This window comes from Tenrec ecaudatus, chromosome X (assembly GCF_050624435.1).
Source record: "Tenrec ecaudatus isolate mTenEca1 chromosome X, mTenEca1.hap1, whole genome shotgun sequence".
NCBI classification, from domain to species: Eukaryota; Metazoa; Chordata; class Mammalia; order Afrosoricida; family Tenrecidae; genus Tenrec; species Tenrec ecaudatus.
Window position 1 is genome coordinate 42,138,497 of NC_134548.1, and position 26,768 is coordinate 42,165,264.

General features: G+C 39.6%; 1 protein-coding gene across 2 annotated transcripts in view; it reads left to right on the forward strand.

The window, feature by feature from the left end:
* Positions 1 to 26,435, forward strand: part of SYTL5 (synaptotagmin like 5) — a 126,589-nt gene extending 100,154 nt beyond the window's left edge. The window contains exons 9-17 of one of the 2 annotated variants that reach the window (XM_075539115.1): positions 2,643 to 2,735; positions 3,513 to 3,578; positions 7,361 to 7,539; positions 10,900 to 10,999; positions 12,757 to 12,918; positions 20,994 to 21,102; positions 22,244 to 22,379; positions 25,061 to 25,269; positions 26,293 to 26,435. In XM_075539115.1, the coding sequence (XP_075395230.1) occupies positions 2,643 to 2,735; positions 3,513 to 3,578; positions 7,361 to 7,539; positions 10,900 to 10,999; positions 12,757 to 12,918; positions 20,994 to 21,102; positions 22,244 to 22,379; positions 25,061 to 25,269; positions 26,293 to 26,435 (1,197 nt within the window). The remainder of the gene's footprint in view (positions 1 to 2,642; positions 2,736 to 3,512; positions 3,579 to 7,360; positions 7,540 to 10,899; positions 11,000 to 12,756; positions 12,919 to 20,993; positions 21,103 to 22,243; positions 22,380 to 25,060; positions 25,270 to 26,292) is intronic. The other variant, XM_075539116.1, reaches the window with a different exon arrangement.
* Positions 26,436 to 26,768: the final 333 nt, after the last annotated feature.

A 26,768-nucleotide genomic window follows, 5' to 3' on the forward strand; every position in this document is an offset into this window, starting at 1 on the left:
TTTAAAAAATAGGATTCTATTTTTCTTCAGTCTTCCTTATTCATTGTCATGCCAAATACAACCATAAATTCCAGATTGAAAAAAGATAAAGCAATGAAACTTTAGGAGATAAAATTGTTTTATGGCCTAAAATTGTTTTATGGATAGGGAAACATTTCGTCAACTTGATATAAAAAAATGGCCAGAAAGGAAAAGATTGATGACACCAGGAGGGAAGGGGGTGTAGAAAGGGAGAACCGATCTCGGAGATCTATGTGTAACCTCCTCTCTGGGAGATGGGCAAAGGGGAGACGGGTGAGGGGAGACGCCGGGGAGTGTAAGATAAGATATAATAATTATTTATATACTATCAAGGGACCAGGGGGAAGGGGGGAGCGGGGAGGGAGGGGGAGGGGGAAAAAAGGGAAACCGAGCTGATTCCAGGAACCCAAGTGGAAGGTGAATTATGAGAATGACGAGTGCAACGAATGTATAAGGGTGCTTTGCTCAATTGATGTATGTACAGACTGTGATAAGAGCCTTATGAGCCCCAATAAAAAGATTTTTTTTTAATTAAGAAAAAAATTATTAAAATATACACTCAGAAAAGGGAAACATATAAGTCACCAAAAGGGATAATCTATATGTAATAATAATCATATAATTGACAAAGGAAAAGTGTGCAAAGTTACAAAGATCTCTTTTAAAACATTAAGGGGGGAAAACATTAAAATAAGCCTTAAGTAACCAAACCAAACCAATCCAATTGCTGTTGAGTTCATTGTGTGTCAGATGAGAATTCTGTTCCATAGGATTGTTAATGGCTGCATTTTCAGAATTAGATCATTGGACGTTTGGGGTGGACTTGAACCTCCATCCGTCCTTATAGTGTCTAGCACATTAACCATTTGCACTACCCAAAGACTTCATTTTGAGCAAGGACTACACAGAAAATATAATCTTCCAATGACCATGCAAAGACATTTAACTCAATTAGTTAACAGAGAAATGTAAATTAAAATCATGAAAATTTTAAACATCCACCAGATTCTCAAAAAATGAAAATATCTGACAATATCGAATATGAGCAGGCAAATATATAGAGCAAGGGACTACTCGTATAATGATGGTTAAACTGTAAGTTGATAAAACTGCTCCAGAACATTTGACATTATCTTAAAAATAGTATGCAAATGCATATACATATATACACCTTATGATTTAGCAATTCCTCTCTCCAGTATATTCCCAAGGAAGACTTGTATCTATTTGCACTTCAAAGCAGCATTTTTTTATAATAAAAAACCTGGAAGCAGCGCTAATAATCTTCATCCACAGGAGCAAAGCTAAAGAAAGTGTGGGATATCATACGATGGAATACTACATAATAATAAAAGTGAACAAACTATAGTGACATGCATCAATTTGTTGGAATCTTAATACTATAATGTTGAGCAAGAGGGGCAAAGCACAAAGTGATATATAACATATAGTTCCATTTATGATTCTGTTCAAAAACAAGCAACACTAACTTATATTGTGTGTGCATAGGTAATACAACTATTTTTTACAGCAGCAAAGATATGATTGCCATAAAAATTGTTATCTCCAGGGAAGAAAACGGGGGTTTATGATACTGACATGACACACGAGGCTTCTGATTGTTCACATTTTATGTGTTATCACTATGCTTATTATGCTATATATTTCTATTTGTATAGATTTTGATAGTAATATCATATAAATGCAAGAAAGAAGGATGAATAAAAATGAGGGACCCACAGAGAAAGCAGGAAGTGTGCCGTTACTCTGAGGGGATTACTGTGATTCTGGAAGGTTTTCCACAGATATTTCAAATACCAGCCGGGTTATCAACGGGGGATTGGTTTAAGTGGAGCTTCCAAAATAAGACAGACTAGGAAGGACAACCTTATCATAAAGGGATAAGATTATCCACCTGTGAAATCCAGTCGATGGCAGTGGGTAATATTGCTTGAAATTACTTAAGAAACAAGGGGGAAGAGGTAGTGAGGCTATTGCTGTCATGAGAGAGAAAAAGAAGCAGGAAGAGAACAATGGAAACACTTTATTATATTGGAGGGACTTTTAGGATATCCTGCCCTATCTGCCAGTACAGATAGATAGAGATATGGATGCACAGACTGACAGGCAGACACACCCACAGACACACACACACACACACCCCTCCCAAAATCCAATTTAAAAGTTGGAAATGGATCATGATGGTTGTACAACAGGATGAACACAATTAGTGTCACTGAATTGCACCTGAAAAATATTGATATGGCAAATATTTTGTTACATCTTGTATTTACCACAATAGAAAGGAAAAAAATAATCTACCTACATTGTCCAAAGTGAATTGACCTAGCGATTAGGAAGATAGAATTCAAGCCCCGAGCTCTGTGTTTGAAATTTCATGTTCTTTCCACAATGCAAGCAGCATTATGAAGGACACCTAGCCCCCACTCCCATCCTCTCCCATTCTTCAGATGACACGATCAGATGGACTACAGGGGCAAGAAAAAAAACCTGGGAGTTTGCTGATTTTCACGTCGTTAGGAAAGAAAGCTGGTTTAAAAGTGAAAAGACATTTTCTAGGAAAGAAATCAACCGGACCACTGTTTTTCCTCCTTCTGCAGGACTCCTTGGAAGATACCGAAGAAGGCATTGATGACTTAGTGTCCTCCCGGTTTTCTGCGAACACTCATAGTCTAGCAAGTGGCCTATCGACTGTAAGCAACTTTCTAAACATGCTAGGAGTTCCTTCTTTTGCTTGTTGATTTTCTATACGTTTCCAACTCAACTCACCCCCTGCAACTGAGTTGATTCCATCTAATCAATTCCAACTCTTAGGACCCAACAGGACAGTGTAGAACTGCCCCCTTGGGTTTCTGAGGCTGTAAACCTGTAAGCCACCAGAAACCCTCATTTCCCTCCCATGGAGTGACTGGTGCGTTCAAACAGTTAATCTTGCCCTTAGCAACCCATGGTGTAACCCACTACAGCCTCGGGGCTCCTGGTGCAGTTCCAAAGATGGTATGAGTACAGTTAGCAAGGGAAGTGCACCCTTTGCCTCGGAAGTACTTTTGCATGTCAGTTTGTAAGGGCTTTTGCTAGGGTTCCTGATTCTTCCCCCTCTCTCCTCCAGTTGATAAATCTTCTTATCTTCTAGTTCACACTCTCATCAGCTGAAGTGTATGAACTATTTCAAACTTCTGAACTAAGACAAATTTCCCTGTCACCCTTCTGTCAACTCCCCATCCATCCCTACACTGCCAAAGGTCATCTCTTTTATCACACATGTCCCATCAAGCGCCTCTCCTCAATAACCATCCGTAGCTTCCTTACTTTCATGACATGACCTTCCTTGAAAGGTAGGCTTTCGCTGTAGCTGCCCCCGTGTCCTTGGATTTATCTGTATGCCTGAACACCGTTTTCTTTGATTCTCTAATTTCCGTCTGCTTCTCTAACACCCTCTCTCTTTTGACATTTGGGAAACTTTCTTAAAGAATTCTCAAGCAGCCTCTGACAGGAAGTGGACCTACCTAAATGTGCCTGATGCAGACTCAGACACTGTGAGTTTTCAGACTTTTCTTCTTTCCAACATTTCATGAGTTTTGTGGTTGGGGAAATATGACTAGATGGGCAATTCTTCCAGCATCCATCTTTTTATGATTTGTGTACCATTAACCAGAGATTCTCTTTTAAAAGATATATGAAATATGGGATCTGCACGAATCCGAATTGCGTCAGTGGTAACTAACACCATCAACATCCCTGAGTGGAGTAAATGGTTTAACACTAGATGCTCCTTAGAAGAGAGGCCTGGCTCTCTTCCACAAGATCGCAACCTTGAAAACACGTGGAGTAGTTCTCCTCTGCACACATGGTGTCACCATAAGTCAGAATCAAGCAGTACCTGGTGTGGAGTTCGTGGTTTGAGGCCGTTTATGAATATATCACAAATTCTCCATGTGCCTGTGTTTGGGACTCTTATGAATAAGAAACTGGCTCTGAAATGCTTGGTACAGAAAATAAAAAAAGATTAACAAGACGATCAGAATCCAAGTATTTCTTAAGAAGACTATTCATTAAACAGTGGAATTTGTGTACCTGCCAGAAAACACGTGGCACACCATGATGTATTGTTAGCAAGGTAATAGGACCAATGTCTCTGTTCAAAATCGCAACTTGGGTTTATTTAAGAGCGTAATGTATGGTTGGCAGCAACTTTGCCATCAGTCTCTAAATGTCCTTCTGTTCATTGGCGTCACTTATTTAGAAAGAACACTGCAGTTATAAAGGGTTGTAAGTCAGTGATTCAAATGTGGAGCGCGCCTCACCCTAGAAATGTGAAGATCTTAGTTTAACTCTAGACATTGCTAACAATTTCTGTGAGCCAGGATGTACTTTTGGCAACATGAGGGACATGTGCCACCATTTTAAAACACTTGAGATTCAAAGTATGGTCTGTGAACCAGGAACATTGCCTCATCTGGAACACAATAGTTTTCTCATAGAACTTGTAGACCAAAAGTAACTCCTTATGGTCCCTTTACTAATTAATTAGTTCTGAACAACTTCATCACCTAACAACTTAAATATATATATATTTATATATATGAGAAAAATACTTTATCCCCTGCTTAAATAACCTCTGTTTTTAACTAACAGCAGCTGTGTATCTATTGGACATTATATAACAGTTCAAACATTGAAATATTATTGGACATCACCACCCTTGTTTTCTGTTCCTCTTTGATTTTTGTGCAAATTTTTTTTTTGTCTGAGCAACTGCCCACATAGCTGGGGCCTCGCACAGCTCGGGCTCCAGTAAAAAGAATGAAGAGAAATCTGATGCTGACTCTGCGAACCACTAGCTGGTAGTTTGCATGCTATTTTTGCTTCGCTTTACAGTTTCCACTGTCCTGTGGCGCGCCTGTGAATGTACTGTGGTGTTCTCGGGTACCTTGCAACGCAGTTTGGAACCTAAGGGTTTGAGAGTTGGTTAGAAAAACAGTCTCAGGCCGCACCCCAGCCTTAATCAAGGACAATCTTCATTTTAACAAGCTTTCTGAGTGGTTACTACAAGATTAAAATTTGAGGAACAATAGCCAAAGTCACGTGCTAGCACAACAACGCTGTTGCTGGGCTTTAGGTATAGGAAAGCCAAATTAGGTCATTCTTGATTCTCTTTAAGCAGTAATTTGCAAATAATTATGGAATTCTTGGTTTGCTCCTGCCCTTGATGAGGCTTAGTGGAGATACTTACCATTTCATTCACATCCTTCATCAGTCTCCATTCCGATCACGTGGACAATCAAGATGCCATTTGACAGTAAAAATCAGTGAGGAGACACATTTACACCATTAGAGATGGAATTGTGTCCCTCCATAATGTATGTTGTAAACTCTAACCTTTATGCCTGTGGCTATACTCTCAGTTAGGAATGGGTGTCCTTTGTTATATTATTGAGGCACACATAGTATAGGGAAGTGTAGAATCTGTTTTAAATCAATCCCTTTTGAGACACAAAAGGGATTGAACAAGCAAGGGAAAGAAGCAGAGATGGAGGGAGCTTGGTATCAAACCAATGGAGCTCTCCAAGGACCCAGGAAATAAGCTGAAGAGATAAAGACCTTCCCTCAGAGCCAATAGGGAGCACCTTCTAGAGCAGCGGTTCTCAACCTGGGCATCCCGACCCCTTTGGAGGGTCAAAGGACCCTTTCACAGGGATCTCCTGATTCATACCAGTAGCAAAATTTCAGTGATGAAGTAGCAACGAAAAGAACTTTATGGCTGGGGGGGGGGGTGCGGACACCACAACATGAGGAACTGTATTAAAGGGTCGTGACATTAAGAAGGTTGAGAACCACTGTGCTAGAACCTGTACTCTAAGTTCTGATGTCTAGTCACCCAAACTGCGAGAAAACAAATTGGTTTGTTGAAGCCATCTCTTTGTGGTGTTTCTGTTATCCTAGCCCAAGTAACTAAGATATATCCGGATGCTCATCGCAGCGCTACTCCCCATAGCTAACAGATGGAAGCAACCTAATTGTCCATAAGCGAAACGTGGTTCATACGAACACTTGACAATGATTTGGCCATAAAGAGAAACAAAGCCCTGATTGATGAGGATGAAACGTGAAAACCACATGCTCAGTGGAATAAGTTGATTACAAAAGAACTAATAGGGCATTATCTCACAGGTATGAAATAGTAAGACCAAGCAACTGTATGGAGACCAAAGGTAGTCCTTACTAGTAGTAAGACGGGGGTAGTGCGGAGACCCATGTTTGGGAAGCAGTGAGTATTTGTTTATGATGAAGGGAAATGTGACAACCGTCATAGTTTAGTAACTGAACAACAGGATCAATGGAGCTAATGTCACTAAATTGTTCACCTGGAAAATATTAACTAGGCAAACGTTGTGTTGTACATATTTTTACAACAATAAAAAATGCAGAAAGACCAAGTTTCCATTGTCCCACTCACTCATCATGGTGGTTCCAGCCAAGGAATTTTGAGACTGCTGGATCTTTCTTCAAAGCTTTCCGTGTGACACTGAAATCGCTAGAACAGTTTCCCTTCTGTCATTAAAGGAAAATATTGCTACATTTAATTCAAAATATGTCTTACAAGTCATTAGTGCTTGGTCAGAAACCATTCAGTCTGACTGACTTGGGCCTTGTGTGTGGTTTTTGTGTTGTTTTTAGCATTTTATTGATTGATTAGTGAGTTATTTTACTGCTTAGTGTTTCATTTCATGGCTTTCTATTTTACAGTTTCACATAGCTTTGACCTTACACTGCCTTTGAGGCCTGTGCAGCTATTCACCTGGAGAGTCAAAGCCATTGTGGGTGTAGGATATTCTCCTGGTACACTTTGGTGAAAGCTGCAGCTCAGGATCTCGAGACTGATAGGATGCTCTCTGTGGATGCCAGGGCGAAAAGATGTGACGTGACTTCTGCTATCACTGAATATGGCATGAGCTTTTCTTTATCCTGATCAATGCTTTCTAGACCTTGAAGATGATTGGTTTTGAAGCTACCAAGCAGGGTTACGGATGGGAAGTAAGATTGGAAATGCCTCAGTTGCCCTGCGTTCATGAGAAGAAGTGAATAAGCCACGCATATTCATAAACCTTCAAAGGAAATGCTTCCCCTCTCAGGAAGTTTCCTGCCTTTCTCAGTGTGGTGTTTTTCCGGACTTGCGTTTTATGCTACCCCAACAAAATAAGCAGTCCTTTCTGCGTTCTTCCCTCTCCCTATATTCTAGGAGGGCAGTGGGGGGGAGTGAGAGCGGTGAAGACATAATTAGAACACAGAGGACCTCATTTTATCATGTTTATTTCAGACGAGCCTTAACAGCATGATGAGTGTTTACAGTGAAACAGGAGACTATGGAAATGTGAAGGTCAGTGGTGAAATCCTGCTCCACATCAGCTACTGTTACAAAACTGGTGGGCTCTACATTTTTGTCAAGAATTGTAGAAATCTGGCCATAGGAGATGAAAGGAAACAGAGAACAGATGCGTAAGTACCTAGCATGTTCGACTATTTCAATCACTGCGTTCTTTCCCTTCTGTGTATGTTTCTTTTTCAGAAGAGACTTTGAATGCAAACTCTTCTCAGCAGATTGACTGTCTCTTTCCTCCTGTCACACTTTTGAATATTCACTGAAGTACATATATAATGGTTGTGTCAGCAGTTATCTGATTTTTTCAAGACTATTACTCGACTTGATTCAGGGCTGTCATATTTTTTTGTTTTGTTTTTGTTTTTAAACAATTTATTAGGGCCTCATACAACTCTTATCACAGTCCATACATATACATACATCAATTGTGTAAAGCACATCTGTACATTCTTTGCCCTAAACATTTTCTTTTTTTTTTCTCCTCTTTTCTTTTTTTACATTTTATTAGGGGCTCATACAACTCTTATCACAATCCATACATATACATACATCAATTGTGTAAAGCACATCCGCACATTAGGGCTGTCATATTTGTAGTTTACATACAGGTACCTTTTTTTAGTTAGAAGGCTGGGGTCTTGGCATCCCCAAGGACACATAAGAACACCTGGTTAATGCTTATTCTAGGAAATGTGCCAGAAAAATGTACCCAGCTCTAACAATAGCCCAGTTGAACAATTCAAAGTAGTGCTCAGAATTCCAGAGGTCAATAAGTTATACATGGTAGATGGGATACTGAAGAAGGTCTAAATATAGATAGATGATAGATAGATCGATAGATTGATAGATAGATAGATAAAGGTATAGACATCGAAGGCTCCCTCCAAAGCATCTCCAAGTTCAGTGATTAGAACGTTGTATATAGTTGAAGTCAGTGAAGAAATAAGGTGCAGGGCAAATTCCAGAGGAAACCAGGCACAAGTTTCTAATGAGTTACAACACAACTGAAACTGCCTATCAAGGAAGCTCATTACAGATGACAGCACCCCAAGGTTGTTGTTTATTTAACTGATTTGTGGGCATATAATTCACTCACCACACCATTAAATGGTTTCAATATATTAAAAAGAGTTGTGCAATCATCACCACACTCACCTGTAGAACAGTTTCTTCCTTTCTGTCCTCATTACTGTCATCTTCCCTTCCCGCTCAACCTCTCCTGTCATCACCCTTACAAACTAGCGATCAAGTTACTGTCCCCATGGATTTATTTACCTATCCTGGAAAGATATCATCCGCAAAACTCCCCCAAAGAGAAAACTCATGCATAGAGCTTCACCCAACCCACCCCCCAAAGCAGGAAAGAATAAAAACTAGAACAACTAAGAATGGGTGAAAAGGAAAACATGATAATATGGTAAATTGTAAGCTAACTATAGCGGCATTAATTAACTCTGTGGTGTACTCCATTTGACCGAAAGTGTTTTCACATCTCTGGTCATTGGTCTGAGGGAATTCAGTGGAGGCTTAATCCTCATGGGGTCTCTGCAAAGGGATTTTGAGCTTTCACTGTCTTCCATACCTTTCTGTAAAACCAAGAGTTTTTACTGGGACTGGTCATATAGGCAGCCTCTGCCTAATATGTACCAAAATTCTAGGCTTCTAGAGTGAAATCACGTGGTCAGCATAAGGTAGGCTCTTTGTACCATTTAAGCGCAATGAGCTACTTTTAGTTCTGGAAATGTTGGGAGTCATTCTGAAATTCAAGTTCCCAGACACCAGGCATATCTTCTCTCTCTCTCTCTCTCTCTCTCTCTCTCTCTCTCTCTCTCTCTCTCTCTCTCTCTCTCTCTCTCTCTCTCTCTCTTTTTTACATTACCCTTGATCATGCTCTACCAGGCCTCCCACACCCACCTCACCACCAATTTGGTCCACTTGTTGTTCCCTTGTCCCTGGGTTTGTTAACACAGCTTCCTTTTCCCCCTACCTCCCCTTATCCCATGTCTCCCCAGAACTGTCAGTCCCGTTGTGTTCTCCTCCAGATTGTTCATCCAGCCTATCTTATTTAGACAAACCTGTGGAGATAATAGCATACACAAAAACAAGACAGAGCAAAGCCAAGCAACAATATACAACAAACCAACAACAACAAACCACTGACAAAGAACCAAATAAGATACAACAAGAAAGAAAAGCTTGTAGTTAGTTCAAGGATTGTTTGCTGGCCTTTAGGAGTGTTTTCCAGTCCAGTCTGTTGGGGCACCTCGCTCTGGCCCCAAAGTCCACTTTCAGCATTCCCTGGGGACCTTGCCACTCCATTCCCTTGCTGTTCTGCTGCACTCTCCCAGTGCTTTGCCTCCATGTGGTGGGATCAGGTCAGGTGCAATTCCCACACTGTCTCTGGTACTGTCCCCTGCAGGGCTATGGGACAGTGAGGGGTGTCATGTCTCATAGTGGGGCTGGCCATGTGGTCCTCTCTGTGGACTGGCTGCTCTAATTGAATCTGCAGCTCCTGGGGAGGTACCTACCAGATCGGAGCACATGCCAGCAGGTGAACGGGGAGTAGGAGCGAGTGGAGCACATCGTGGCCAGGCCTTGAGGACGATGACCACAATTAGACACCAGGCATATCTTCTAATCACATATTTCAAAGTCTCTCTGCCATGTTAACTCTTTTTGTATAATAGTTGATTCATATTCAATCAATAGTTGATTCAATATCCTACCAAGTGAAGCTTATTTTAAGTGTACTATGATAGACAGATGAATATATTATGAATACAGATTGGGCCACGTACTTCCCTGCTTACATTTAAGAGGATTTTAGAGCCTATATAATCAATTAGACTATCATTGAAAGGAGTCATCTAAAACCCTAGCATCTTATATATTTCAAAGTCTACCATGATGCTCTTGACCAAAAGGGTTGGTGGGATACCTCAATCAAGGTTTTCAGGATGTCATTTCCTATTTCTTCTTTCTCACTATTGCCCATTACCATGGATCCTTCACCCTGACCTAGGTTAGGAAAGGTGAGAAATATAAATCCAGGAAATTTTCTGGGATACTTGATAATAGATTACATTTATTGAATGTGTTCAATATATCAGGTCTTTGATGTTATTATCTGTGCTTTACAGACACTGTGATTATTCCTGTTTTACAGATGAGTAAACTAAAACACAGAGATGATAAGATACTGAGGTCACTAAAACCAGTGAATCATTGAGTAATTCATACCCAGTGGACTTGATTCCAAAACCAACCCTCTTTACCACTACATTTTACTGTTTCTCTCCTATGGAAGGCCCAGAATTCTATCTACAGTGTCTACTAGATTGTCTGTATTTGTTTTGGCCCTGTCTCATATGCTTAGTAACCTATTGCCTTCACCTCTTTCATTCATCAAAGACCATTAGTGATTCTTGCAAAGTAGACGTTTTCCAATAACCAGCTTCTTCTTTTATTATCTATAGTTATGTCAAGTCATACCTTCTTCCGGACAAGTCTCGAAACAATAAGCGCAAGACCAAAATCAGAACAGGCACTAATCCAGAATTCAATGAGACATTAAAGGTAAATCCACACTCATGTAGGAACTCATACCAAACATGAGATACTATTCACAATCGCATTTGTTTTTAAAGGAGTTTTTATTTCCAAGTTAAAGCTAGCATATACTTTAAACAAATCATTGTAATGCCTTTGGGTTTCTTAATAGTGTTCAGAATGGAACTCTTTTTCTACTGCTGCTGAAGTTGCACCTTAAATAGAGATAAGTCAAGAAACTTGCTTTTGGGTTAATACATCTGGTCAAAAATTATGTTTTACCCTTTGAAAAGCTGTACTTTATTCCCCTTTTAGAATTTTGTCACAGGCTTGAAAGTAACTTGATCACCTTGTGTGCATTCATTGTTCTGCTCATAAAGCATGGATGTGAACTGCATCTTCTTAAGGTTTTAGGTTTGACCAAATTTAAGCATATGCTTAATGAATAGTAGATATGTAGAGTTCAGTTTGAGAAATATCAGAGAAAGCAGCCTAGATAAAATATGACCCAAGTCTCAATTCTAAAGGAAATGACTTTCCCCAATGGACTTCCATGTAACAACTCCTTCCCTCACTGTGGACCAAACTAGCCTGATAATAAATATCTGCGAAGTTGAAACATAGAAGTTATTGGTCAACCCCAGGGAAATTTGTGCATTTTGTTCCAGGGTGATAAGGCCCCTTATTTGTACTCAGTGTTTAACCTGAAGGTTCACAGTTCTAATCCACTTAGTGGAGGCAATTGATGAAAGTACTGGTGATCTGCTTCCATAAGATTGTTCCTTGATTGAAAGGAAAATCTATAGAGCAGTTCTAGTCTGTAATACATATGGTCTTCATGAGTCAGAGCCAACTTGATGACATTAAACTTGGTTGTGTGTCTTGTGTTAGAAGGATGGTGCCAGCATCTACCCCAACAGAAAGTTACTAAGGACAGAAAGCCATGAGCCTGCATGTGTGTGAATGTTGGGTGTGGGGGTGGCATGTGCAGAATTAGGAACTAATATTAAAATAAACAAATCTGAGAAGGAAAAAATGCAGGCAGAGAGTTTATCCAATAGTCATCACCAAATAGCAAAGGTGAAACCAAGCAGTAAAGACAAATGTAGCAAAAGGGAAAATTCAAGAAATACAGGAAGAACAAGGACAGGAGCAGATACAAATTCATGATCAGGAAGCAGCTGGAAGTCCATCCCAGATGGTGGTTCCACAGAACAAACTGGAGGTTTGAGAGTCGGCAGGCATGTGGCCCCCAGGAATGCTCTGCTAGAAAGGGAATAGCTACCCCAGCAATATCTTCTTCCTGATATTTTCCCACATGCATCTTCCCACTTCTGAAATTAAAGTTTTCGCTGGACTTTATGAAATCGGATGTTTGCAAATTTATCATTGCCAATACTTTGCTGGGGTTGGGGGTTCTTATTATGAGTAAAATAAAAAGGGAAAATTGAAGAACTGATAGGTTAGACCTTGAGTTTACAAAATATATGCTGACAAAATAAGCAAATGAAAAACATGTTGTCTTGAACAAGGACAAATGTTATCACCTAACATCATTTATACTCCTACAATATCTGGAGTTTATCACCACAAAATGAGTATATGGAATAGATTCTTAGTTGTAGGGGGATATATAGAAAAAGAAAATGTTTCTCTTGCTTTGCTTTATTCCTATTGCTGAAGAATATGATTTAAAAAAAAGATGGTGAAAATAAATTCCAACCTGGCCTGGAATTGGGCAGATCCCTCTTTGGGGAGTGTGATGTTGTCAATCTCATTTGCAGTACACCATCAGCCATACTCAACTGGAAACAAGGACTCTACAACTCTCAGTCTGGCATTATGATCGATTTGGACATAACAGCTTCCTCGGGGAAGTAGAGATTCCTTTTGACTCATGGGACTTCGAAAAGCCAAGCGATGAGTGGTTTGCCCTTCAGCCCAAGGTAGGAATTGCTACCAGATGAGTCAGACAGTTATGCAGTGAGACAGTTTGTAGGGAAAATTTGTACCAAATACCTAAAGCATCTGAATACTTCTGAAGATTAAAGCAGCAAATTTTGAAATAATATTATAAAAAATATTCTAACCCCATCCTTTTGGAAATACTTCATCAGTGTTGATCGTGTGTACAATGTAAGCCCCATAATTTATTTTACTACTAAGGAATGTTATTAATTTTTTGTATGGATAATTGTTTCTTCTTAAATTATATTTTACCTTGAACAAAATATGCTGTCTAATGTAATCCTTGAGTGGTTTTAGCAAATTAATAAATATGAATGCCCTTTTAAAATATAACCTCTTGAATATAGTAATTAATAATATATGTATGCCGGAGCCATTGATGTCAAGTTGATTTAAACTCATAAGGGCCCTAAAGGACAGAGTAGAATTGCTCCATAAGGTTTCAAAAGCTGTAACTCCTATGGAAGCAGGTGACTTAAGTTTTCTCTTGCAGAGTAACTGTTGGGTTCTAACTACTGACCTTTTGGTTAGCAGTCAAGCCCTTTAACTACTGAGCCACCAGGTATAACTTTTTTTTAAATAGGCAAGATAAAATAAAATTTTTAATACAGATACCATTAAGTTGACTTATTAAAAATGTATCCTTCATTTGAAGGAAAATCTCCAAGGATTACCCAAAGGAACCCATTTATGATCCTATTAAGAAGAGAAACATTGGTGGTAAAAGGTCCATCAAACAAGACTAATCTTTAAAAGGTCTCTTTATTTCTTATTCTATAGCTCAGACCATAGCAGGAGTCGTGCCTTACCCCACTGGTTTCCTACCTGACTTTTTTGGTTCCATATGGAGTTATATTCAGGTCTCCACTTATATTCAGAAAACAAAAATCTCAGAACTGATTAAAGAAATTAAATGTTGATATAGCAAGATCTACTCTAGACCATCGTGCCTTGGGTTCATTCTGTACAACTCAGCTCTTTTTGTATTTACAGCATTTATTTTTAAAGAAAATTTGAGGCAGAAAAACAAGTCATATTTATACAACCAAAGATTGTTCTTTATAATAAATGTGGCAACATAAGATGATGGCACGGATGGCGAACTCACACAAGACTTCCTGGGTTTAATCTTGTGTTTATGATTTACTACCAGGATGTGCTTGTTCATAAGTTATCAGGCTTAAAGAAGCATTCTCTGTAAGACTCAGCATTGTATCAAGCACATTCCAGGCTCTCAAAACATTGTTGCTATTATTTGTGTTAAGGAGTCCTCATGTTACAGTAGTTAGGGACTCGGCTGCAAACTCAAATTTCAACAGCTTGAACTCATTAGCCACCCATGGAAGAAATAATTAACAGTGTGCTTCCTTAAAGATTTACAGCTTTGGAAACTCTATGGGACAATTTTACTTTGCCCTGTAGAGTCACTGTGAGTTATAATTAAACCAGTGACAGGAAGGGAGTAATATTTTATCATTCCAATAACAAATTTATTTGAATTGAATAAAAAGCGTCACCATATATGATAACACTTAATAGTATTTACCACTTTTCCTATTAAGTTCTCCCATTTGTGTATAATGGATGAACATGATAGGATCATAGTTACAAAGTGCCCAATGTGTCATATATATCCCAATATATCATCTGTATGACACATACGATGAAGAAGTGACATGCATTTCAGTACATAAGAAACAAAACAACATTGCCATCGAGTCAATTCCTACTCGTAGTGACCTCATCAGACAAAACCCACTTGTCTGTTTGGGTTTCTGAGGCTGTAAATCTTTATGGGAGCAGAACGTCTCATCTTTCTCCCATAGAGCTTCGGATGGTTTCAAGCTGCTAACCTTGTACAGTGTAATGTGAAAACCACTGTGCCTCCATCCGGGGTTCTGTTCTTTAGTTGATACATAACATACATAACATTCGTTTGTCTGTCGTGAAGTCAACATTAAAGCACATAAGGGCTCTTTGGAAGTCTTCTTTGTGGGTGAGGGGGCGTGGCATCCATCTACGTAATTTCCTGGAAATGGTTGAAAGACTTGTGCTGGGCTGACATGTAAACTTTCCCAGTCATCTGTCATGCTTACTTCAAATATGTTCTACAGTCATCACCTGCACATTTTCGGTCTCTATTTTTAAGAGGAAAGCATCTCTGGCTTTTTCTGAGTTTGCCAGATGTAGAAAAAATCAGTTCTGATTGTTATCAGTATTTGCTAGGGATTATGTTTAGCCTATTCGTATAATGTAATGCCCAACAGCTATAAGAATGAGGAGGTGGTCAATATATTCTGATATGGAAGGAAAGAAAAGATTACCTTAATCGATTTGAGTTTTATGCCATTCACATGTGCTATACCAAACTCGCTCCGAGTCTTTTTACCATGTCTACTAGGAGCATTGCCTCCAACAACCTTCATCAGCATCTCATTGGAAGCCTACCGATAGAGCACTGCAATTTGTTTGCCCACACGGACAAAGAACCAGAAGTATCCGAATGGTTTTGTACCCCTTGCCATGACGCAATCTTTACCCCAAACTGCTGGATGGGATAAAGTATGGAAGCCCAACTCCTCTGAGCAAAATGGGATACACTCTGAGCCATGACTTCAACCTCCAAGCTCCTTTGAGGGCTCTGGCTGAAATTACCGTGCATGGGACTTTGCCTGAGCTAGCACCGTTGCTTAACTTCCTTCTTTTCTCTGTCCTGTTTTCCCTGAGACCTTCACTGGTCTCTTCTGAAGCACTTCCTTAATAAGTCACTTGCACTGAAATTATCACACTGGAATCTACTTCTGGGGAACTATAAAATGTTGTCATCTTTCTCTGTCAAATTTCCTTGAATGGATGTAGAGGAAAAACAGCAGATTCAGACTGTCTTCGGTACCATGCCTTCTAAAAGTGGAGAGGGCAGATTCAAAGACATCACTTTATAAGTTCCTTTCTGTCTCCCTATTGGCACCTTCTAAGGCTGAGCTGGAGTATGCTAGGTGACTGGCCAATTCCTAGGTGGGATAAATGTTTAAGCTTATAGCTACTAACCAAAAAGGTGGCAGTTAAACCTCACCCAGAGTCTCCTTGGAAGACAGGCCTGGCAATCTGCATCTGAAATTCGCAGCCTGGAGAACCACAGAATGAGTTTGGATTTTCTTTTCTTTAATGCACAGTGTTTCTGATCTTATCCCTTTAGATGCAGTAGTGACGTAATTCTCTATAGGCAAAATACAAGCAGCACCAGAAATATGATGTTTCTTGTAGATTATCCAGCCAAGGAGGGGTTCAACAAGGGGATCAACATGAATACCCTTTAAGCACTTAGAAGCACTCTGGCATCCTTTTGCAGAGGAAGTGGGCACAGTGCTTCATTCACCGTGTGTTAGTGAAAGTCCCTTGATACAAATATTTGTTTTTGCTAGATCTCACAGCACTAGGCCAGCGAGGAGGCTGGTGCAGGCAGAGAAATGACTCAAGAAGCCAAATGTGCTGCAAAGTAGTTGGAACTATAGATAAACCAGATGAAAAGCAGGTTAGGAGGTTAGACAAGAAGGTTTTGTTCGTATTGTTTACCTTTCCTGCATTCTGAGAAGTGCTATTATAAAAATGAGAACCTTTGAAAATCAAAAGCAAGATTAAGGAGACCTTCTCTTATTCTGCCTTCAGGCAGAGAGTAAATATAAGTTCCTGCTGGATGGGTGCATATTTAAAAAAACACCTCACCTTAGATCTGCAACTGCACTGGGAACTCTGTTTCTCATTGAGATGGAAAGTAGATCACTCCTCTTTCAGAACGCACTAGCGAGTGTGTACCCGCAAAATATATATGCATTCACAATCGACGTCCAAGGAAGCATTAGTCTTGAAATCAAACAATGTATTTAAATGTGAAAAACTTTAAAATTATCAAAAAACACAGATGTCACCTTGGGGATTAAAGCACACCTGACCCAAGCGAGAGAATTTTCATGCAAAGTTTGGATGATGAATAAGGAAGACCAAAGAAGACATGACATCTTTAAAATACGATGTTGGTGAAAAATATTGAATATGCCTTGAACTGACAGAAGAGTGAACAAATCTATATTGGACCAAGTAGAACAAGAATGCTCCCTAGAAGAAAGGATAGTGAGACTTTGTCTCATCTAGTTTAGACATAGCATCTGGAGGGACCATTTCCTAGTGAAGGACATTGTGTTTGGTAAGAGTCAGCAACAGCAAAAGAAAAACAAAACCATGGCCTCTTATGAGATGGGTTGGCACAGCGACTACAACAATGACACAAACATAGCAACAATTGTCAGGATGGTGCAGAACCAGACAGGGTTTTTTCTGTTGTACATGGAGTCACTAGGAATAGAAATCAACTCAATGACACTTTACTACAACTACATCATCAGATTGGAAAGGCAGTAATGATTCAATAGTAACATTCTTGTCTTCCATGAGCGGGGCCAGGTTCTATTCCAGAAGTCAAATGCATCAGTAATTTAAAATATAGTTTTCATAAATTCCAAGCCATACCTGGGCACTCAGAGAGTTTCTTTGATATGGCTAAGTCTTCTATCCCAGACCAGAATGGCAGTGCTCTGCTCAGATCCCCATTTTCACGTGCACCTATCTCCCCCCGGCATTTAATACAAACTTCCAGTACCTGACAGTTTGTAGAAGGGTACTCCTCGGGCTGCTGGAGCCAGCTTTGTCTGTGGGAACGGGAAATGAGAATTTCCTAGTATTTAATTCTTCCAGGGGCTGATATGGAGCCCTTTAATCTAATAGGGTGGGGAAAAAAATACACACTCCCATTTCCTTGCATCTCACAGCTCAGGGGTGAAATCTCTCCCAAAGGGAGGGCTCCAATTGCTTCTGACTGAACTTTGCTTGATGTCACCCTTTTGTTGTGCCTCCCTTTCTATGGCCCCACTTCCCCATTATCCTTCCTAGTAAATCACTATGACATATATCCTTGTCTTAGGCCAATCTGAGATACCCAATTCCCATCCTCTCTGCTATTTCCTCCTGTGCACAGACCCTTAATCACACCTGACCCCCTACCAGTCCCTCCAGAAACACACCCTGCATAGTCACCACCACGCTTTGCTCATATAGTTTTCTGAACTCAGACTAGACTTCTTCCCACTCCATCTTAATGTGTCCTTCTTTTTCCATTCCATTCTTTTTGGGGCTATTTCTTTATTTTCATTTGAATTAATCTGTTTCTATGAACATTTGTATGTGTTCATTTCAGTTCTATGCAATATACCTGTGTAGGTTTAGGTATTCACCACCACAGTTGAGATAGAGACAAGTTCTATTACCACAAGGATCCTTTATGCTGCCTTTACATCCAAACACCCCCCCACACTCATTTGTCCTCTTACCTAAATCTTAGCAATAATAAGTTCATTATCTCTACAATTTTGTTACTTCAAAAATGTTACATAAATGGAATTATACAGTATGTTCCTTTTAGAAATTGGCTTTCTGGGGGCCAAAATTTCCTTGGAATTTATACAAATAACTGCCATTCTTACCCAGTGACTAACCCTCACTGCCAGCGGGGCATGCGCTTCCTTTATGTGTATTTTCATCCCTCCCTCTCTATACCTAGATAGAAATATTTTTATATCTAGATGTAGACACAGATACAGATCTGGAATCATAAACAGATCACGGGAACTCCAGAATACTTAGTTGTGTTCATGTGGAACCTGCACATGGATCAAGAGGCAGCTGTACAAACAGAACAAAGGAAAAGTACATGGTTTAAAATCAAGAAAGGTGTGTCAGGGTATTCTTTCACCATACTTATTCAACCTGTGTACCGAGAAACAAATCAGAGAACCTACATTATATGAAGAAGAATGCGGTGTCAGGGTTAGAGAAGGCTTATTAACAACCTATGGTACACAGGTGACACAACCTTGCCTGCTGAACGTAAGGAGGATTTGAAACACTTGCTGATGAAGATCAAGGCTTGCAACTCAATGTTAAGAAACCCCAAATCCTCATGATTGAACCAATAGGTAACATCCTGACAAATAGAGCAAAGCAAGGATTTCACTTGCTTGGATCCACAATCAACGCTCTTGGAAGCAATGTCTGGAGATCAAGCGGTATATTGGGTTGAGTAACAGCTGCACAGGACCTCTTTAAAGTGTTGAAAGGCAAGGATCTCACATCCAGGGCCAAGACAGACCTGAACTGAGTTAGGGTATTTTGTTATTGCTTCATATGCCTGTGAAAGTGAGACGTTAAATAAGGCAGACCGGAAAAGAATCAAGTCATTTGAAGTATGATGTTGGTGAATAATATTGAATGTACCATGGAATTAAAAAAATTTCTGTCTTGAATGAAGTATAGCCAGAGTACTCCTTCAGAGATAGGAGTACAAGACTGTGTCTCACATACGTTGGACATGTTATCAGGCAACACCAGTGCTTGGCGGAGGCACCACACTTGGTAAAGTAGAGGGCCAGAGAAAAAGAGGAAGGCCCTCAACAAGAGGGATTGACACAGTGGCTTCAACAGGCTCAAACTTAAAAGCCATTTTGAGGACAGTGCAGGACTACACTGGGTTTCTCGCTGTGGCTATGAGTCTGAATCGATTCAACAGCACCTAACAACAACAAGCTTGCCGAGACACAGGAGGCAATTAAAATACCATGGCTTGGGTTAGGTGCACCTTAGTCACCAATATGATATATTTGCTTTTTATCTCTTTAAAGAGGTACTTTGTAGCAAATTTGCCAAATGCAATACAGCCTTTGATTTCTAGACTACTGTTTCCATGGGCAATGATTGTGGATTAAAGTAAAATGAAATCATTCGTAACTTTAATCTCTTCTCTTTTTATTATGATGCTGTTCATTGGTACAGCTGTGAGAATATTTGTTTGTTTTTTAATGTTTACATGGAATCTACAATGAAAGCTATACTCTTTGATCTTCATCAGTAAGTGCTTCAAGTTCTCTTCTCTTTCAGCAGGTAAGGTTCTCTCATCTACATATCACAGGTTTATTTTCCAATTTTGATACCAAGTTCTTCTTCTTATAGTCCAGCTTCTCAGTTTATTTGCTCAGCATACAGATTGAGTAAGTTTGTTGAAAGGCTACAACATGGAAGCACACTTTTCTGATTTAATGTCATGGCAGATTCCCTTGTTTGAAGATTGCGGGTGATGTGGTGAAGATGTGGTTTGAGGATTTTGGGTGATGTGTTCAATTGCTCATGGAAAGATCAGTGCTTCAAATGCACCAGCCTCTCTACAGTACAAAGATGAATCGGTCTGTTCCTGTAAAGGCTGAAAGCCTCAGACCCTTTTGGAGCAGTTCTGTTCTGACCTATAGGGTCTGAATAAAAGACCGATGAATCTGAATCAACGTGATGGCAGTGGGATCCTCTTGTTCTAGTCAAGCGATCACGTCTGGTGTAGATGCAGGTTCCATATGAGCACAAGTTTGTCTTGTGGAATTTCCCATTGTTTGCATGCTAACCCTAATTTGTGATGATCCATATTATCAAATGACTTTCTTCGTATAGTCAAAATAGATAGTCAATGCCCTGCAGCTGCTTCTTCTCATTTTTAGTCCTGCCATGTAGGTCCTCAAGCTTTACTCCTTCCACATTATTGAAGCCAACTCAAAGCTGAGTCGCAATCAGTTCTAAGGCAGTGAATTGTTATTGTTGTAGAGATATTTTTATTTATTAAAAAAATAGAAAAATTCCATTAGAGTTTTCAATGATTTTTTGAAGCTTCCTTGCATACCTCACAGAAAATCAATGTCTGTTGACTGATTCAATGTGTTTCATATATCTTCTCTAAAATTCCCTTTACTGTAATTTTTTAATTACATACTAATTTCTTTATAGAGTTGCAAACCTTTCTTTTTCTCATATATAAGGACTCTGTTGAATCAGTAAGACTTAACATAGTTGAGTGAAGGTAGACTGTCACATTTAAGCTACCAATTAAATGTTTTCATTGAAACATAGGATCAAAAGTTTTAAACCTAGCATTCTTACTCCTGTTTGTCTGTCTCCCCTTGGCTAGGTGGAGTGTGCTCCTGACATTGGCCTTCAGTACAAAGGAGAGCTGACAGTTGTTTTACGCTATATTCTTCCAGAAGAGAACTTGATTCTTCCACTGGGGCAAGTTCAAGGTAGAGTAAAAATCAATGACTTTGATCAAGGGCATCCTGAATTGGAAAGGAAATCAATAATTGATTGGGCTATATTATTATCACCTTACATATATGAAATGTAAAGTGTTAGTTAAGTATCACTGTCATTAGAGAATAGTTGAGAAGTCTATACTACTTGTGAGGAAGGATGTAGGCTTCTTGCAAAGGAAGGCCAAATTCATGTTCAGAAACCTGCCATGATGGTGAGATGTGGTTTCTGGCAGTCCCAGGGAGATAGGATCTTCCGTGGTGCGGCTTAGAGGTACAGGAGTAGGGTGAATGGTGTAAGAAGTAGCTGTATCAGTTTATGACACCAACAACTATTTATTCATAAACTCTTCAGATATAGTTGGCCTAGAACTCAGAATCCAAAAGAAAAATCCATACTGAGTCAATTTATAAACCATCCTTTCCCTTCTCTTTCCATCAATTCCTACACTTTCTACAATCTGACCATAGAAAAGTACATTATTTCTCCAAGCCTCAGTTTCCTTTCATCAGAGGAATATCATGATGATTACATAAGTTTATGCATGTGGAGTGTTAGAATTACAAAATAGAGTTGCAATTGATGGTGGTAGTAATTATTCATGTTGAGCATATTTTACCAGGATAAAAACTTGAAATGGCATAGAGTTTCTATAACTCCCAAAATATAATTATGCCTCAACTGTAGTCTCTAGAGATGACCCTGGAGTTGACAATATACAAGCATAAAATATCAAAGGAGGTGGTTATATAATTTCCCCTTTCATTCTTGGAGCATGTGACTGTCTCTATTATAGTTAGTCTCAATAAAAGCAAATATGTGGCCCAGGTTGTTGCCAGGGTCATTTCTATTTTTATTATTTTATGCTCTGTGAAAATACATAGCTTGGAGAAAAGCTATTAAAGTTTTAAATTATTTTCTTTAACAGACACAAGAGACCTATAGAGAAGTAGTTCAGCGGGGTAAAAACTTTTAGATAAATCTATGCAAAAATATACAACAATCCCAAGAACTAAATCAGTCAGCAAATGCAATAAATATATTCAAGGCTTTCTTTGTAAGTTTTCAAATGGAATCCATAACCTTGACCTCTCTGTCTTTCTTTTTCTCCAAATTTGGTGGCTAATGAAGGAAAAAGGTCCTTTAAAATGGGAAAGAAGAAGGCGCTGTCTGCGATCTCTGGAGGAGCACTAGAAGTATTCATCAAAGAGGCAAAAAATTTGACAGCGGTGAAGTCAGGAGGCACTTCTGATAGCTTTGTGAAGGGGTAATTTTGATTTGGCTCAAATTTTTAGTGATACTGTTTATATAGAAATGTATTTACTTTGGTCTTGTTGTTGATAATAGACAGTGAAACATACACAGTTCAATAATTTCTACTTGTATCATTCAGTGACATTGAATATGTTCTCACCTTCCTCTCTGAATTGCCCCCACTCTGTTCACATAAATTCCCTATCCTCTATGCTTTATGCATAATTTTTCAGTTGCTGTTGCTAATTTGACACCATCTAGATATCTACCAAAGAGCATGATGCTCCAGGCATTTTCACTAGTTTAGCCAAACTATTACTTGGTTTTAAGGAGACTTTGGGGGATTTCTAAGGGTGGTGGTGTTTAGGTTTTAAAAATTGTCTCAGGACAATAATTTCAGGGGTTCATCCAATATTCTTTTTACACTATCGAAAAAGTATCTATTTTTTATTGGCGTGACAAAGACTTCTTTTTAAATTTATTTTGAAAATCATATTGGGGGCTCATACAACTCGTCGCCATCCATACATACATCTATTGTGTCACGCATATTTGTACATTTGTTGCCATCATCGTTTTCAAAATATTATCTTTCTACTTGAGCCGTTGGTATCAGCTCCTCATTTTTCCCCTCCCTTCCCCAACTCCCCTCCCTCAATTCATCCGATGTTAATGCAAGATATGTAGTGGCAGATTGAAGGAGCTGTAACCATGAGACCGCGAGATTATGTTCTGCTTGTTCTCCAAGAGTTGACAAAGAGCTACTCTTAAATGCTGACCTTTTTTTTTTTTTAACAATACAAGTGAAGGTCTGTCTAGATCAATGTGGAACTATTTATTCTGGCCTTTACTCTGTTTCTAGACCATCCCTTTCACCTTCAAGACTAGTTAATTTTCCTATGAAACTCATTTTAATATATAAAAGGAGAGAAAGCAGGGTTTTCTAAGTGTAACCTAGTTTTGCTGTGTTTTGTTCTCATTGATCCATTGAATCCTTTGTGTTTTGGTGACATTTATAATGAGTGGAGCAATTAGAGCATCTTCCCGAGGAACACTAGAGCGTGCTTAGGGATGCTCCAGTACTCCAACAGCGCAGATTTGTGAGGAAACCCAGCCCTTTCAGAGTTCAGTATTTTCCATTTCAGGCAACTCAAAAAAGAAACCCTTCATTTCTGACTATTTGGATGACAGAGCTAGAATGGGAAATATATCTTTCATTCAATCAGACAAACACAAGGTCACCTTTCTCCCATTCCCAAGACCAAGTACAGAGCCCTACATCTAGCAGGAAAGGTAGAGGGGTCGGTGCTCCTCACTAGTGAGAAGGGAGAAAATGCAACAGGAAAGGAAGAAAGCAGATGTAGGTATGCGAATGAGCAAGTTACCACTGTGGGTTCCTGGAGCTTAAGTTCACTTGGAAATCCATAAGGAATTTTGTAAAATGCAACTTGGAATTGTTCTACCAAGCAGCCCAGTGAAACAGGAATTTGTCTGTTAAGGGTTGCGCCTTTTGTGGTTGCTTTGGGCTGCCGAGTCTACTTTGCCACATAGTGACTCCATGTGATCGAGTCGACAGACCCCATAGAGTTTCTTAGGCAGGAATCTTTATGGAAACCGAACACCAGTTCTGGCCTCTCATGGAGCCACTAGTGGATTTGAGCCATCCACCTTTCAGTTGCCAGCTGAGTACTTAACCATTAGGGCCTTAAGTCCCAAGTAATTTCAGGCCGCCCTACACATAAACTGAGCCAGATCACACAGTACAGTAGAAAGATCTCAATTAGAAAGACAGGCAACAGTGATGGGAAGCTGCCAACATGTCAGGAACTGCTGATCTGGCTGTAAGTCAACCCAGAGGTGAACCAAAAAGCTGTAAGACAGGAAATGCAATAGTATGTATCACAGGAGGTTTTCTAATTTCAAAAGGGGGTAATTAGGATAAGAAAGGAGAATTTGAACATTTTAATCTTGCCCATTTAAAAGAAATAATAAACCAATCACAGCCTCTATACCCTGAGACCAGAAGAACTAGATAGTGTGTAGCTATTCACACTGGCCACTCAGGTCAGAATCACAATAGAAGGTCCTGAACAGAGAGAGGGAGAAAACAATGTAGAATAAATTTAAAAATCATAAGATAACCAGATTCACTGGTGTGACAGATACCCTTCAGTCCTGTAACTGAACCCACTTCCCAGGATCAACTTTCAGGTAAACAAAGACAAATCTGTAAAATGAATCATAAGATCAGCGAGGAATGCATTTCTCCATGCAATCGCCATATGAGATCCAAAGGGCAACATTTGCCCCCAAACAAAGCTCAAAAGGCAAGAAAGAAGGACAAATGGAAACAAGGAACCCAGTGAGGGCGTAGGAGGAGTGTTGTTATATTGAGGGTTTGCAACCAATGTCGTGAAACAAAATGTGTATAAATTATTGAATGGGAAACTAATTTGTTCTGTAAACTTTCAACCAAACTACAATAAAAGGTATGAAAAAGGAAGTAATACACCATGCTTCTAAGAATACTCTGATATCATCATATACAAGATTGGAGGAGAAAATCAAATTCACATTATCACGTTTGGGCATGCATACCAGGGAGTATAGAAAATTCAAATGGCGACCTACTTAAGGCTGCCATATTTTGTACACTGTTTCATAATTTTCTTGGTTTGTGTTTTTCTTATGCAGCTATCTACTCCCTGATGACAGCAAAGCCACCAAGCACAAAACTCTTGTTATAAAAAAAAGTGTGAACCCTCAGTGGAATCACACCTTTATGTTCAGTGGCTTGCGCCCACAGGATATCAAGGACGTTTGCCTAGAGCTCACGGTCTGGGACAAGGAGGCCTTCTCCAGCAACATCTTTCTAGGAGGAGTTCGTTTGAATTCTGGAAGTGGTGAGAGACTTGCTACAAACCCTGAGATGACCTGTGCCTGTGAACAGGACAGGGGCATGGCTCCTGGAAGTGTAGGATGACATAGATGTATATGTCGCCTCAGCTACAGCTGATCCATAAATGACCACGCATGCTGCACTCCATTAAAAGAGGATGTGCTCAGTGTTAAAACAGAAATAGGATCGACCCTTTAAGTCAATGTTAACTGCTTTCTGGAGAACTTGCTTCAAGTTTGGCGGGGGACAGGAACATCAAGACAGCATAAACTTCTGATAGTTGGGGGAAGAACTTCCAACACTAACTTTACTTAATCCTCTTGTCAGTTCTGCCCAGCACTTGCCATCTTTATTCAGACTGTTGAGATTTAAAGGAAACAAATCTTGCACAAGGAAATAACCTCTAGCATTTTTCAAAGGGTTGACGAAATTACAGCGCTGGTGCTACAAAGCATGATGGTAGCAACATGAACTGGGAAACACAGAACCTTGGGAGAGGAGAAGTAAAGCATGCCTAGTCCTTTACGTTTTCCTCATCTGATCATTAGAATAAACATAGAGCATAGAGCATGCATCAAAGTCCCTGTAAAGATCCACCCCACCACTCTAATATCCTATTGTTAGAATAAAGGGAACTAAAGATATCAATGTCACCAAAATGACAAAAACTTTGCAGAGAAGGGAAGTGGCCTTCTTAGAAAATGAGAACCTCAGAGTTTTTTAAGCCGTTTCTTCTGTCAGGTTAACTTAATCCAGATGAACCTTTTCTTCCTCTGATAAAGTACCAAAGTAAACGTACCTACGGGTCCATACACACTTTCTCTCATGATATAGTCAGAAAAAGGTAGTGCAAAATATAAGTGTTTGTTCCACACTGATACCATTCAACAACATATATTGAGCAAGAACAAGTCAAGGAAAGAGTCTGGTCAGAAGGATCTCACATCTTCTTCAGAGGAAGTTGAGATGCCTTCCAGAGTATCATAATACTATCTGTGAAATATACTATTTCCTTTCCCCTTTATAGGTGTGAGCCATGGGGAAAACGTGGATTGGATGGACTCGCAGGGGGAAGAACAACGCCTTTGGCACAAGATGGCCAACAACCCTGGGACTCCTGTAGAGGGTGTGCTCATGCTCCGTTCCAGCATGGGGAAGCGTAGGCTCTGAGAGGACCAGTTCTCTGAGAATGAAGTCTCCAAGGACTACTTGGCTGCTGTTCCTACCAGTAACAGACCCGGGAACTGAGATTCTGATTTATCATCTGAGAGCATTGTAACACCAGGGGAGAGATGTCAGTGTTATGAGTATTTAGGATTTTTCTGAATGTTTTAAAAAGCATGTATCTCAATATGCCCAGGGGTTACAGCCTTCCTGACTGGATGATAAAAATATATATACAACCCTATCTTGACAAGTCAATCGTGCAATGATTCATGGGCTTTACCCCATAAGCTAAATGGCACAAGTTTACCTATATACTTGAGTATAAGCCAACCTGAA